Genomic DNA, 15,119 nt, shown 5'->3' on the forward strand with positions numbered 1-15,119 from the left:
TCATGACTATTTTACCCATTGGCTAAGGCAGCCTGTATGTATGGAGATTATGACTATTTGTTCCCTTGTGGTGGCTGTCAATGGTACAATGTTATAAGAAACCTATTATGTCTACCTGACAGGAAGACTTTGGTAACCCTGCCCACAGGAGCTATTTAGGACTCAATAGGAGGTGTGTTGACCATATTCCATGTGCATGTAAGATATTGTAGCATTTAATTTTACAAGATCTGACATGCACATGGACTATGGTCAACACACCTTAATAGAATAAGAAATACAGTACTCACAGAATATTATGATTGCAGTTTTATTCTCATTCTACATGTAATAGTATGTACTAGTACAATCAAGGACGTTGAAGCTCCTTGGTACAATCAAGGAGGTTAAAAATCCTTGGTAAAATAAATACACAACAGAATATATATATAAAAGTTATATATTTACTTGATGAACATGGAACATAACACAGAACATCTATTAGATAGAAACAAGTCAGATATGAAAGTAGACATGACCTCTTTGGAACCAGGGAGATTCAAACTGTTTTCCAGTAAACAGTCACGACCAGAATGTAATAGTAACTTTGATTCTGGCTGAGTCATCAAACTGATACATGTACTGATACAGTCCAAGTCGTGTTGCTGCTAGATCAGCCTGAGGTCTGCAGGGTAACTGGCTGTACCCTGCACATGAGTGAGTGGGAGTGGATCAGACCCCAGCTGTCTGCAGCTGGTACACCCTGGAACCCTTATTCAGTAGAAAACCCTGGTTGTTAAGAGAGGCAATGAATCCCTCAAAGTCTGGAACCTTCACGTCACAATTCTGCAGAAGACAAAAAAAGACATGCTTAGATTGACCTGTACATGCACAGACCTATTTCTAGTGATATACTGGTATGCCTACTAGATATATCTCCTCCGTATTTGCAATCTTCCATGTAATATATTGTGTTTATTGTGAAGTGCTCATTATGTTTAATAGAGGATGTGGCCATATAATCAACTGTATGGTACAGATAAATTCTTAAACATTGGCATATCAAAGACATAAAACAACATCATTGCTTAAACTTCACCAAATTGCAAGTCCCTATACAAACCTGTGCAATCTCCCTCATCTGTTGCACAGTGAAGATGTTGTTGTAGGTCTGTTCTGCCACTCTGTTCAGGGCTGCAACAAATCTCTTCGGCTACAGAAACATTGTACATATGTATCAACAAATTACATACGTAGCAGCTTCAAAGTATACATGTGCCTGCACTTGCTTAATGAGACATACAAAAATGTGAAGAGTAACTAAATCTAGAAAGTCTCTATGATGTGTGAACAAACATTTTTGTCAAGCATTATAAAACAAGCTGATAAACAATAGCTACAAGGTACATGTATAATGTAACATGTCATAAGTAATCACTTGTGCTTTGACCTCACCTTGCTCCTGCTGCTCATGCCTGACCCATTCTGTGATCTCAGGAAATCCAGTTGCCCAAACTCATCTGAGTAGGTGTCAAACATGCTGAAGAAAAAAAAGTGTTTTTAAATGAATTGAACAATGTTATACCTTTAGGCAAACAATGGTTTTGTGTTAGGTATGTGGCACATGGCATTATGAACAAGAGTTCCACGACCTCATACCTTCGCCAAATGATGTTAACCCTTGCGATTATACAATTTTTATCATTGATTTTGTAAATAAGAGCCTCATTTGCATGGATTATATCAGTTGATCATATTCTCCACCCAATGACAGCCTTATTTTAACAAAAAGGCTATTATAGCACTTCCTCATAAATTATGTAGATGAGGTCATGATTTGAATAAATTATGTTTATTGATGTTCACCTTCACTTAACTTCCAAATGTGGCAAGTATGAAATTCCCAGCAGTTACAACTATTAAATCATAAAATTTTGTCAGTAATTATGCAAATTAGGTCCTCATTTACATAATATATATCCTCAGATGTTTTTTCTCGTTCTCAAGTCACAAGTGTTTCATAGTTCTATTATCGAACAAAGCAGATGTATAGAATTTCCTCATTAATTATGCAAATTAACTCCTGATTTGCATAATTGTCATCTGATTATGTCAAGCATCACTTCAACTACCTACATACCAAAAATCATGACCATCCGTCAACCGGTTCTTGAGTTATCCTCGTTCGAAAATTTTTAAAGAAATGCTCCTGCAGTTCCAGAACAAGCCGCAAGGGGACCCAAACTCGTGTCACTTCTTTCCTATCCCAAGAGCTATCTGCCATACAAAATTCATGACCCTAGCATGTCCAGATCACGAGATATCAAAACCGGAAGTTCTGCTGCAGTACCTAGGAAAGCCGCCAGGGGGCCCAAAATCTAATCATTTCTAGGTCTCATAAAGACCTACCCACCTACCAAGTTTCATTCCAATCCATCCACTGCTTGCTAAACCACACACACACACACAAACACACACACAGACAAACGCTACTGAAAACATAACCTTCTTGGCGAAGGTAATAATGTACCAGCTTTGTTACACAATACAGTTTGTATATGCTTTATGTTGCTGAGTTATTGTAAGAGTGGTCAAATCTGATTATCAATGTTTAAATATCTGTTGTAGCTGATGACATACACAAAACATCCTTCTTATACCCTTATAAGACAAATCAACTATGGGAAGGTTCCAACCAGACCGGTGACAGTCGTATGTCCTTTCATTTTAACCTCGTTTCATTGACAAAATATCTAACCTGTCTTTCATGATTTCCACCACATCCTGTGCATCCTGACTGGTAGCTGTCTCCCTCAGCTCCAAACGGCTACGGGCCTGCATGGAAGACACTTCACATTTTCAAACTGTAAAGGCAAACATTTCCAGTGCACTGAATAGCAGAAGATGTTAACAATTTTAAAGGCCAAAGACAATTTGCATGCTGCATAATTTGTTACAAAAAAGGCAGATAAAAGTAGTCATTGGATACTCCAAAAGCTGATGAATGGGCCAAGATAGAATAAAGCATTCTAGGCTGTCTATCTGCAGCCTTCATAATGTGTTTGAATATTGTGACAGAAACTGAAATATCTATCATTCTATGCATCATTTCAAGCAAGCAGCTATTTCCAACATTTCACAAGATGATCACTCTTCAAATGGCAATCATCCTTCAGGAGGACCAGAAGAGCAGATGAGAGACCTCCGTTAGCCTGATGAGAGACTCCAGCTGCCTGGTGGTGATGGGGATGCTGTCTGGGCCACGCTGATCCTTACGGAGCTCAAGGTAGAAGGTCTGAAAACATGTCGGAGACAGTTTGATTACAATTTGACTTACCACAATAGACATTCTTAAGCACTGACAACTTACAAAGTGTTCAGAGAAGATTAACTTTCTGTACTGTTGTAACGTGTGTTTTCTAAACATAAGTTGCATACTGTAGGTTTAATGGAAGACTGACCTGAAGCACCTGCTTGGCTTCTGGTGACAGTTTTGGATGGACATACTTCCTTGCATAGGCCACATACTGCAAAAAACATTACATGTTGACTGACATATAGTAATTGTGCAATTTATCATATTGAACATCATATTCTTATTTCTTTCAGAAGTATGGGTACGACCTTTAAAAGCATAGAATTTAGCAGTAAACTTTGTCTTAATCAGAAAACATAGCAATCTAAATAAGGTTTGATGGATACCTTTCTTAGCAGGGGGTGTGGGATGGGGTCGAACTGTTCACCTCTGCTGATCTGAAAACAAAGATAGTCTGTTTGACAACAACATGTATGAAACTTAAGTGCTCATTTTACTTATTAAACAGACTTGGAAAAATCCTGAACAACTCAGAAAAAAATAACCTTTTTTCTTTGAGGACTAATGGAGGGAGGTAATTACATTTACTTTTATTCATGTTACTTTGCATCATTCATAAAGATACGAACCAATGACCGGCTCATGACAAAAACAGAACTGTTCTTCAAGTTCTTATGTATACATCTACAGAATATACAATTACTGTCTTGAATCCTGTACAGAACTGTACCTTTAGTCGTTCAGACACCGGCTTTCCCAATTCCCACTGTCTCCTGGCCTCGTCATCGTCAGGAGTCTGTACAGAGCATACATGGGTACCAGTGGGATGTCAATACATCATTCAACTCTTACAAGCCATGACAAAATGGATATTTTGTACATGTAGCTCATTGTTATGCAGATATGCTTTTCCACTAAGAAGCAGATTCATGATGTGTTGAGAAAGTTACTTTAGTATACATGTATTTATATGGAAGTACATTTAGAAGCTTATACGTGTCCAAATGTACCTAGAATACGGAGAACCTTACCTGAACCATCATTTCTCAGTTAAACCTTAAGTACATAAAATCTTCAGTTTACCTGAGCATCTCTTCTCACTCTGACAGCTGTGGTGTCACTGTAAGGAAAGGAGAAAAGTGTCATAATGTCTGGACAAACTATGTTCGAGTGAATCTAAGTAAAGGGAAGTTAACCATGACTACAATGTAAATTTTCGACAGCAAATGGGAATGCAATAAATGTTATTTTCCAACAATAATCAATTAAGGTATACTCACCGGCATCTGCCAGCCCTTAGTGCCATGACATGCTCAGAAAGCATGCTGTCCAAATCCTGGTAAAAAAAAAATGAGATGGAAATTTCCAACCAAACCATTCAGATTATACTCCTAATGATCAGGGGATTGGTATTGTCATTGAAAGTTGAAGAACATGTACATTTGTGTGTGTACAGTAGTCTATGATTGATCATGGAACATATACATACATTATCTAATAGTTACTGATTTTAATCATGTATCTTTGTCCAATACATCTAACTCACAAGCTTGCATACAGGTAAACAAACAACATGGTGAACTGACTGGTCATTACCTCATCAGGATTGTCCAGCAAAATAAACACCAGGTCAAACCGAGACAGAAGGGCACTACCCATCCTGGAACAACAAAAACACAATAAACAGATGTACGCCACTTAGTCTTACTAACTAGAGTTACTGACATCCTCCATGGTTTGTGGGATGGATGCGTACATTACTAGCAAGAATTTTAATTACTTATTATTTAATTTTTTCAGTTCCATTTGTAGTAGAAATATCTGTGTGTATTTGTGATTAGTACAAGGTTACTGGCATAGTAATAGTTTTAGTTAAAGATATCATTTGTGAGAGACATACTTGAGGTTCTCTGCCACAGTCTTAGCCTTGTTGTAGTGCCCACCAACGGGATTGGCTGCTGCGATGATGGACGTTCGTGCAGGGAGGCTGGACAGAGGGAAGAGTCATCTTAAGGAAATTCATAACAGTTCACTAATTTTCTGAGAATTGTATAATGAAATTTTACTGTCCTGTATAGAATTCTGCTAAATCAAAGTTAATTTTCATGAACTGAGACAGACTTATACACACACCTGCAGACTATGCCTGCCTTGGCCAAGCTGATGCTTTGCTGCTCCTGGTAACACACAAACAACATCAAAAGTCTTTCAGTGTGCATCTATGGCAATCAATTGTAGATCTAGAGAGCTGAACTGTTATAGCAGACTGTACAAATTGATCTATTAGAATGAGAACAATTTTACACTAGGCTAGACTAGTAGAGGATAAGCAGTCCAGTTTTATTTATCAGTATAAATGAAGGTATCCTGTTACTAGAGTATTTACCATTGCCTCTAGGAGAGCCTGATGCTGGTTGGTCATTTTGTCAAATTCATCAATGCAGCAACAGCCTAGAACAGAAAGTGTTTTGAATCATAATACTGACAGTGTGACTCCGTGAATTGTTCGCCATACAAGATAAGAAAAACTTAAAGGTTTATGAGCTGCCTTCGTAGTGAAATAACAGTAAAAGATTAAGACAAGTGCATTTTACCCTGGTCAGCTAGCACGAGAGCTCCTGCCTCCAGTGCAAAGTCTCCTGATGCACTGTCCCTGCTCAGGGTCACCTGCCAAACAAATGATGTGCATCTACACATGTAGATTGATGTTTAAGTCTAAGTCTAAGAGGGAGAGTCTCAAAAGAAGTGTAGTGACAGTAAGCTACTTGTCAACTCATTCAGGTAAAAATGTGTTGCTGCTGTCAGTCACAGTGGTTGTTTACAAGAGCAAAACAACTGTGTATGATGAAGTTGTCAATCAAACACTATGATAAGATTCATCAATTAAAATCATAAAGGATGACACTTGAGTAGTCAGATGCAGGTAGACCTACAGTGAGTCCAGATGCAGTAGTTGTGTTCCCACATACGTAGACACCGCGGGGAGCAACATTGGACACTGCTTGGAGCATCTATCCATCAAAGAAAGATACATTTGGTGACTTATTTTGAAGGAAACTACAAATACAATGTCACAAACAGCTTGGCAAGAACTATAGATGACAAACCTGGCTTTTGCCCAGTCCAGGATCACCAACCACTAGAACATGGGGATCTCCTCTGACAGGTATACGATTCTAGATGAAGAAAAAAAAACACAGAGATTTCTGCAACGATCTCCAAAAACTGGATGATTAAAATGAGACATCATCATTTACCCTTGCTTGCTTACTTCTACATGTATTTCAAACTTGAAAGAACATTCTCAAAACAGTTACTACTTGTAACAGTTGGCTAAATTTGTAATCTTTAAATGTTTTGTTGAGACTTGAGAGTCATTTCAAAGTGTACGTTATGGGATAAAATACATTTTTCACCACTCATAAATGGAGTATTAAACCAAGTTGTGTGTATGGACTGCACATTTCAGGGCTGATATCTACAGCTATGATACATGTCTCTAACTTACCTTGTTATTAGCAAACCTCTGATTGCCACCAAACAAGGCCAAGGCCAGACCTGCTTTCACTGTCTGCAAAGATACATGGAATTGAAGTATTTTGTTTACTTTAGATGTTAAGAAAAGAATATATTTTAGTTAATGGTTAAAGAATTCAATGAATAAAAGATAGATCATTTTAGGATACATTTCATTTGTCATAGTAGTTACCCTCTCACATTCCAAAAGATATACATTGTGCTGTCAACTAGTACTTCACTAAGTCCATGGTACATCCTTTATTCTAAACCAACAGTAATGGTCCATGTAGCACAAAAAACAGTAATCTAAGGCAGTAAGCCTGACCTCATGACCATATATAGCTGGACATAAAGACCCCACAATGAGTCTGAAGACATGTGGGTCCTCCTGGATCTCCTGGATACCATACAGCTCCTTCAGGGTGAAGTCCATAGCCAATCCTGACGTGCCGCTCTCCTTAGTGGACTTCCTTCCCTTCGTCTTACTCACAGAGTTGGCAGAGATGTAGATGAGGAACATGCACTGGTCACGGTTTGATTTCCTCCTTCCTACAAGACCAGATTCTTGTGATTTTGTGACATTTTTCTACCAAACAATTCAATCTACACAGCTAACATGGTAGAGGATAAACACAACTGAAAGAGACCTTTTTTCAATATATATAATATAAAATAAAACTCAAAAGACGTGTGGATTGCCTGACCTTCCTCTGAGCTCATGACCTTGACAATGCCAGTGACTGTAACCACATCTCCAGGAGCACAGCTATCCACTGTGTAAAAGACAACATATTTATGTGAGAGGACAATCCTTCTGTGTTTATACTGTCTTCAATAGAGGTGATGTCCAACATACAGAGGTAATCAAACAAGGGCAACTTAATGTCTAAATAACAAACATGACAGGATGGTCGGAGTGTCTCTGAAGCTCTGTGCTACATGTTGCACAGTAGAAGTGCGTTCACAACAGAATTAGATTTACCAAGATCCCTGGTCAGTTCACACTCCACTGTCCGGGGGATCCTGCCTGCCTCCCTGTTCTCATCAGTGATCAGCTCCTGTACTCTGCAAGAACCCACAGGAATTCTTACATCCTCCAGCACAAGGGATTATATGGAATACACTGTATGTGGCATTCTACACGTACTGTACTTTAAATCTTTCTTTTTGATATCCTCTCCCATCTTTCATATCAATTACAATGTACTACAAACATTCAGTCATCTACATTTTATAGCATCATTCTTTACTTGAGAAAACATTGTGTCATACTTGATAGTCTGCCAGTCTACAGTTTCTGTGAGCTGGTGGTTCTGAAGGGGAACAAAAGACCTTCCTCTGCAGTCAGGGGCTGGACACTACAAGTAAGAACCCAAAGAAAATCATGTCAAGAAAAGGTAATGTTATATGTCTTTTGCACTGGCTGCAAATAGTTTGTGAAGGAGATGACATCTTTTACAGGTAAGTCACTGTCACATATAAAGCTCTATTTATCCACTAATAGAAGGACAAAAATCTTAAGTTTGTATCAATCATACGTGACTGTATGTGCGGAGCATTTACCTTGGTTGGTAGGCAGTACTTGCCTTCTAGAAGTAGCACTCTCTGAGGAGAAAAAAATGTTTTTAATTGATTAAAAAGAATTAGGAACACTGGAAATTCAGGGAGATAACAATATCAATGATGTACATGTAGCTACTCAACAGACAACCTTATCTCACCTGCACTCCCTTACAGGTAAGACACTCAAACGCCATCTTGATACACATGGGCTTCACATTGCTGACCCTCACCACTGTTCCTCTGATGCACACATATTTGCCTGACAAATATGAAGCAGGGAGATTATTATCTTTTGCCACAAATAATGCTTTAAAACAGAAAGACAGAAAGCTCCCTTTTCTCCCTTTCGATGACTAAAACACCATCTACAAATGGTTGAAAAAAGGAAAAACTTACCATAGAAATTGGCCTTAAGCCTTCTCATAGAGGTTATGGGTTCATAATTGAATACCCTGAAAAATTAAACAAGAATACTTATTTTAATAAGCATACAAATTTATGTAAAAGGTTAACACAATACACATAATCATTTGTCAAAAGTACATGTTTTAACAAATGTACTCAAGTACACATAACCAACATACATGTACTTCTTTATCCCTTGTGATCTATAAAAGTTATCACATTACGTAGCATGTTAGGTCTGACCTGGTGTGGATTAGGGGGACATTAACAGCTATGACAGCTGGAGTTTCTCCATCTTCTTCCCCAGGCTGTTGTAGGGCAGCTGCCTGCCTCTCCAGGTCATGGGTCAGGACCTATACATACATATACACATGTACTAGTATCTTCATATTGAGGTCAAAGAACTACATTGGGCAGATGCTATAACAGTAAATGATTATGAGCTAAATGATAACTTTTTTTTCTCATCTGTATCTTTTGTCAACCTTATTGAGCTTGTTTCCTATTTTGTCGCCCTCCCCTCGCCCTGGTATTTCCTGACAGTTCCTGTGGTCTGACCTGGTGCACAGCCAGTCCCAGGCAGCTCAGGATCTTCTCTGGAGTTTCCTTCATCACACTGGCCATGTCTGGGACGGTTGAACGGACTCCTGAACAGTTAACAAATGGATCGTTAAAGAAAATGGTACAAGAGACTCAGTGGGCTTTTCAAGAAGTCCAACTATAAGCCACTGTTTGATCTGTTGTGGTGTAATTGCCATTATATGTAGATACTTGCCTTACATGTAAGGAGACTATATGCAACATCATTGTCATGCATTTATTATAAGCTCGGATGACCAAGCAAGCCATAAACATTACAAGTACCTTCATCTTGAAGAAGCTCTTTGAAGTCTATGGCTAAGGAACCTTTCTGCTCGATTTCATCCTGTCAGGAGAAAATAAGCATCTTGATATTGTAAAGGTTCATTATGATCAAGTTAGAAACATGCAGGCTCAAACTTGAGATAAAAAAAGAAAACAGTATGACACATCAGAAGTTGAATTACCTTGTCATATAAGTCCAGGATAGACAGGAAGTATTTCTCAAAGGCCTGTGTCCTCACAACATCAGGGGAATGCTCTGAGTAAACTGAAAAAAATAGGCACCCAGAAAATCCACTTGAGCACAGCGACATGCGTTGAGTGACCAATGATTTAATGGCAAAATTAACAATGACTAATTAAACTGAAAATTGTTGTTAAACTGGTAATGTACTAGTAGGCATAAGTCTGACATACAAGAGCTGCCATCATCACCTTGGTTTGGGAAGTACAGGTGCCAGCCCTTGTAGGGGAGGGGATGATATTTTCCAGGATGGTCTGTGACAAACGCGGTCTAGTCTGGGAGGCTCCTGATGAACCACTGTACCCACCTCTCTTGGTGCTGGTCGAACCTGATCCTGAGGACATGAGGTGTTAAAAATAGACATGGAGAAAATAAGTGGGATCGTGTGGTGTAGAGTTAATTATGGTTGGGTGGTTGGCCCAGAAGGGTTTACGGAAAAACCTGGGCTGCCTACCTTGCCAGGCTACCTTACCAGTCTACCTTGCCTGTCTAGGACGTCAGGCTACTGAACTCCCCCCATCCACAGCCTCACGAATGGCAAGACCTCCAAGCAGCTGCGCCCCCTGGCGGAATGCATCAGAATTACACCCACTCCTTTGGCACATGCGTGTGCACAAACCTTAGGCCTGACTAATCGCGCTCCTGGCGGCCGGTCGCCCCGAAGTGGGTGGGGAGCATTAACCTCCGGCCGAGTAACACAGCAAGAAATCTACTGAGGCGAATAGAAATATAAAACTGAACAAGATATTATACTTTATTTTAATTTTTCTTCTAGAGTTTTAATGAGCCAAGGGTAATCAACAGTAACAGGGAAACGGATCTCGTGGTTACGTTGAGAGCGCGCGGGTCGGAGTGTGTATTATCAGAACAGGGTGAACTTTTGACCTTTTGTGCGGGGGCAGCATTGTCCGTGCCGCACATCTGTAGATAATCTTAGGGACTGTACGATATTTACCGGGGGGAGGGCTGGTGCACTGGGGGGGGGGGAGGAGAGGGATGGCCATTGAAATTTTTTGGGGGGGCTTGGGAGGAGGGCCATGGAAAAATATTTTAACCGATGGGAGGGCCATCGAAAAAAAATCGGCCTGGAGGGGGGAGGGCCACCGAAAAGGTTTTGTGAAATGTATGGCGTTGCGTAGTACAGAATTACAAGAAATACACCGTAAATTCCAGAATATAGTACGTACTTTTTAAATTTTTTAAAATCCCAAAAGTGTCTCGGGCCGTTGCCCAAGACCGGGTGCGTACTTTATTTGTGGTTTCCCCCGACAAATCCATGGACGACCCAGTATATAGCAGAACATCGGCACGGAGAGCGACATCGATCGTCCATAGCATGTTTAGATAAGAATATTGATTAGTGGAAATAAAGTTAAACTTCAATAAATGAACATATTTCCTCTGACTATCGTCAATATTGACACTAAGGGCCACTAAGTTGCGGTAAAAGAAGAAGTCAAGTCACCCACGGTAAGAAAATGTAGGTCACTGGCAATGACGCCCGACGCTTTGTCATGCCGACAGGATCGTTCCCCAGCCAGCCGGCGCCGATCTCAGTGGAACCCCGGCCGAAAAAATAACCTCCCGTAAGTACTTATACAATTGCGAGAGGTTTATGAGTGGTAATATTTGAAATGGTCCGCAAGCCGCGTGAACGTTCTTGTTCGTCGTAACGTAACGTAACGTAACGTGATAACATAACAGTCGTGCCTCGACTGATGGTCAGTTAAATGCCCTTCCGGCTTGAGTTGAACTTCAACAAATATTATGCCCATGCCGTTTCAAAGGTTCAGTTGACAGAAATTATTATCCATGTTTCACTTCGTATCACAAATATTTTTAAATCTTGATAAATGCAACAGGAAATTACTTTGTAGCGGGCTATACCAGCCAGTACGAGGTGCAAATTCCAGCTAGATGTACTCCTACGGGACCCGACTGTTCGGCAAGCTTCAATGATAGGGGCGGAGTTAACTTAAAATGTAGTCTTTGATGAAATCTTACCGCCCGGCCGATGGGTGGGGTGTTTGACGAGCCGACACCTACAGCTGAAGAAGACAGAGCCGTGGCAGCACTGAGGACAGCCCCGAGAAGGAAGTCTTTTTTTTCCTCTGTACAGACTGTACTTTTTACGGAGTACAAATTAATATTCCCTCGGAGTGTTTATTCCTTTGATTTTGTGACAAAAACATCTATCACATAACGAGATTACTAGTACTTGAAACGCAGTCAAACTTTTCACTTTCTCCTGTTCGGAATCGCCAGTAGTCTTTAGTTGTTGCGTAATTGGTTTCGGTGTGAAATTTTAAATTCGGTAGCACCTCTACACCCAAATACTCCGCCCAGTTCTCCGCCCGTTTGATTGTTTCTCTCCATGGGTCGATCGGGCGGGCGCTATTAAAGAAGTGTTCGGCGCATTTCGTATTCTAAAAACAACAAAGCTACGTACGTGTGCATCAACATTGAACTACCCCCCGTTACAGATAGAATCAATAGTTAAATATTTTGTTTGTTTTTTCACAAATCTTTATAGACTATTGCTTGCTTGATCACCAACACTCTCCGGGATCCAAAGCTGTACGTTCCGCCGGACTTGCCTTACCTGATTACCTCGCGGTGGCGACGTCTTGCAAGTCGGCTGCGGCCAGAAGTGAAAACAAGGCCGAAGCGTTTCCCGCTACGTTACCATACAATCACGTAGTACACGGCATAAATCTAGTTTTTAAGAATTTTTTTTTAACTACATGTCCACAGTGGTACCGGCCGTGCGTACGTTTCAGACAGGAATATTTGTCTCCCACCAGCCCCAAATCGGGGGGTGCGTACTTCGATCACGATGCGTACTGTATTCGGGAATTTTCGGAAGGAGAAAGAGAAAGAAACAATCACATGGAAAATTACCGAAAAATTGTTTGGGTTGGGGGGAGGGCCATTGAAAAAAAATTGAGCCGGGGGGAGCTCGAGGGCCATGGAAAAAAATTTTTCCGGATCCTTTTTGCACCAGCCCTCCTCCTCCGGTAAATATCGTACAGTCCCTAAGATTATCTACAGATGTGCGGCATGGACAATGCTGCCCCCGCACAAAAGGTTAAAAGTTCACCCTGTTCTGATACAATACACACCCCGACCCGCGCGCTCTCAACGTAACCACGAGATCCGTCTCCCTGTTACTGTTGATTACCCTTGGCTCATTAAAACTCTAGAAGAAAAATTAAAATAAAATATAATATCTTGTTCAGTTTTATATTTCTATTCGCCTCAGTAGATTTCTTGCTGTGTTACTCGGCCGGAGGTTAATGCTCCCCACCCACTTCGGGGCGACCGGCCGCCAGGAGCGCGATTAGTCAGGCCTAAGGTTTGTGCACACGCATGTGCCAAAGGAGTGGGTGCAATTCTGATGCATTCCGCCAGGGGGCGCGGCTGCTCGGAGGTCTTGCCATTCGTGAGGCTGTGGATGGGGGGAGTTCAGTAGCCTGACGTCCTAGACAGGCAAGGTAGACTGGTAAGGTAGCCTGGCAAGGTAGACAGCCCAGGTTTTTCCGTAAACCCGGCCCAGAACCCATGGGTCCTGGATTCAAATCCACCATAATTTAAACATACCTCGATGTTGTGACATTGGGTAAGGCACAGATTTCCTCACTTCACTCAGATGAAAATGAGTTCCTAGCTTTGTCAGATTTTAATGGTTAGGGACGTCCCTTCCTCAGCACTGAAGATACCAAAACTAAAGCCACACTCACCACCTGCACCTCTCTGACCACGTCTGCTGTAGTGACCACGCCCACCACGCCCACGCCACCATGGTCTTCCTCTTGACTGACTTCCTCTGTTATTCATTCTCCGTCCTACGTCAAGTAACACTACGTTTCACAGTAAACCTCAGGAATATTTTCAGGGAAGTAAAGGGACTCAAAGTTCCCGCCTCATAACAATCGCCATGATGATGATGACGGTATGCCTCCGTCTTCAGTAGTGGAACCTAACATCAGCGGCTCCTTGCGGACTGTACAGAACTGCAGAAGGCTCTCGTCCGATGGGTGAATCACTCATTTTCCACAGGAGGAATGGGCAAAATTATACTTCTTTCAAAGTTACGTATACTGTTACGAATTTGGTAGTCTTGCGGCATAAATTAATAGATTTATTGAACATAAAAGAGTTTCAGCGAACGTAATAGTTACAAAGTCGATTTGTTGCTTTCACTTATTTCAAGACCAACTCCCAATGATCCACATTGTTCAGCTGGTAGTCATATTCCATCAAGCAAGAAATACGGTATTCGATGCAAAAATGAATTTTCGCAATTATGCCATAAAGCAATACATAAAGGAGATAAGCCCTTCCGTTTTCCTTCCTTACCGGTAGTAAAAACCCGCAAGCATATGGTTTTATTGTTTGGATCAACATTTCTATCAAATATTCCAGATTTATATAACCGTTACACGCACTCTAGGTTGAAAACGAATGTTGGCAATGCTCGTCGTAATCCCTTTGGGAATGTCGCGGTCCATTTAATGTTAATTTAACTTTTGAAAATATCGATAATGCAATAACAGTAGGTGGCTTTTAACATGACGCGAGGGGAAAGGGACATTTGTCCTGTCATGTCACCATATCTTCCATTTACGCGACAAAGAAAGTGATTGCAGATACTGATGAGTATGTTAGAATTTCCCTGGTAATCATCCATTTTTGCTCAGAATTACTTCCACAGCAGAACTGTAGGTCTGTCCAGTCAATAAAGGTTAAACACCAGCTCTCATTCCCCGCACGTCCCCGTCAGCCACAGATGAACGATAGTGTTAGTTTAATGGTGTTGTTGGCACGGGAGGCCATTCTAGCCTTTATTGAGCGTCCGAAAACGTTAGCCACAACATCTGGGCTTTTACGCCCCTGTTCAAAAGACTATTTCCCTGAAATTCCCTCTTGTTGCTGCTCCACACCCAGAGCTTTTAACATACATTAGTCAGCAAATGGACCGGTTAATCATTCAGATATTCAAGGATGACCTTAACACGGTGGACCAAAGATGTAAGGGTGCACCAAACGGAGAGCGGTTATATCTTCATGTCCATACGGGATTCAGCTCGCAGTGTGCGGCCGGTTCTAGTGCCTATTGAACAATATATGGATCATGCAGATGTGTTTAAACGTTACAGCTAAATCTTAGGTCATGCTTCTGCTTGTCAAGATCTGATGTGCATTTGTCTCCTCTTCCAATGCAACTAATTT

At 40.9% G+C, this 15,119-nt stretch overlaps 1 protein-coding gene across 1 annotated transcript; it reads right to left on the reverse strand.

Annotated features, from left to right (window-relative positions):
- Positions 1 to 400: 400 nt before the first annotated feature.
- Positions 401 to 13,867, reverse strand: LOC109465768 (DNA helicase MCM8-like). Its single transcript, XM_019763208.1, is given in 32 exon segments — positions 401 to 825; positions 1,103 to 1,192; positions 1,435 to 1,519; positions 2,738 to 2,814; positions 3,182 to 3,274; positions 3,441 to 3,506; positions 3,682 to 3,732; positions 4,026 to 4,091; positions 4,379 to 4,415; positions 4,576 to 4,631; positions 4,892 to 4,955; positions 5,196 to 5,282; positions 5,429 to 5,472; positions 5,682 to 5,746; positions 5,890 to 5,962; positions 6,229 to 6,306; positions 6,403 to 6,471; positions 6,804 to 6,866; positions 7,140 to 7,363; positions 7,519 to 7,587; positions 7,797 to 7,879; positions 8,087 to 8,172; positions 8,378 to 8,419; positions 8,536 to 8,636; positions 8,774 to 8,829; positions 9,026 to 9,135; positions 9,341 to 9,429; positions 9,647 to 9,707; positions 9,829 to 9,911; positions 10,079 to 10,114; positions 10,117 to 10,221; positions 13,628 to 13,867. Coding segments are annotated over 32 exon segments (2,520 nt in total). The 5' UTR covers positions 13,725 to 13,867; the 3' UTR covers positions 401 to 711.
- Positions 13,868 to 15,119: the final 1,252 nt, after the last annotated feature.

This window comes from Branchiostoma belcheri, unplaced genomic scaffold (assembly GCF_001625305.1).
Source record: "Branchiostoma belcheri isolate BF01 breed outbred unplaced genomic scaffold, Haploidv18h27 scaffold157, whole genome shotgun sequence".
Taxonomy (NCBI): domain Eukaryota; kingdom Metazoa; phylum Chordata; class Leptocardii; order Amphioxiformes; family Branchiostomatidae; genus Branchiostoma; species Branchiostoma belcheri.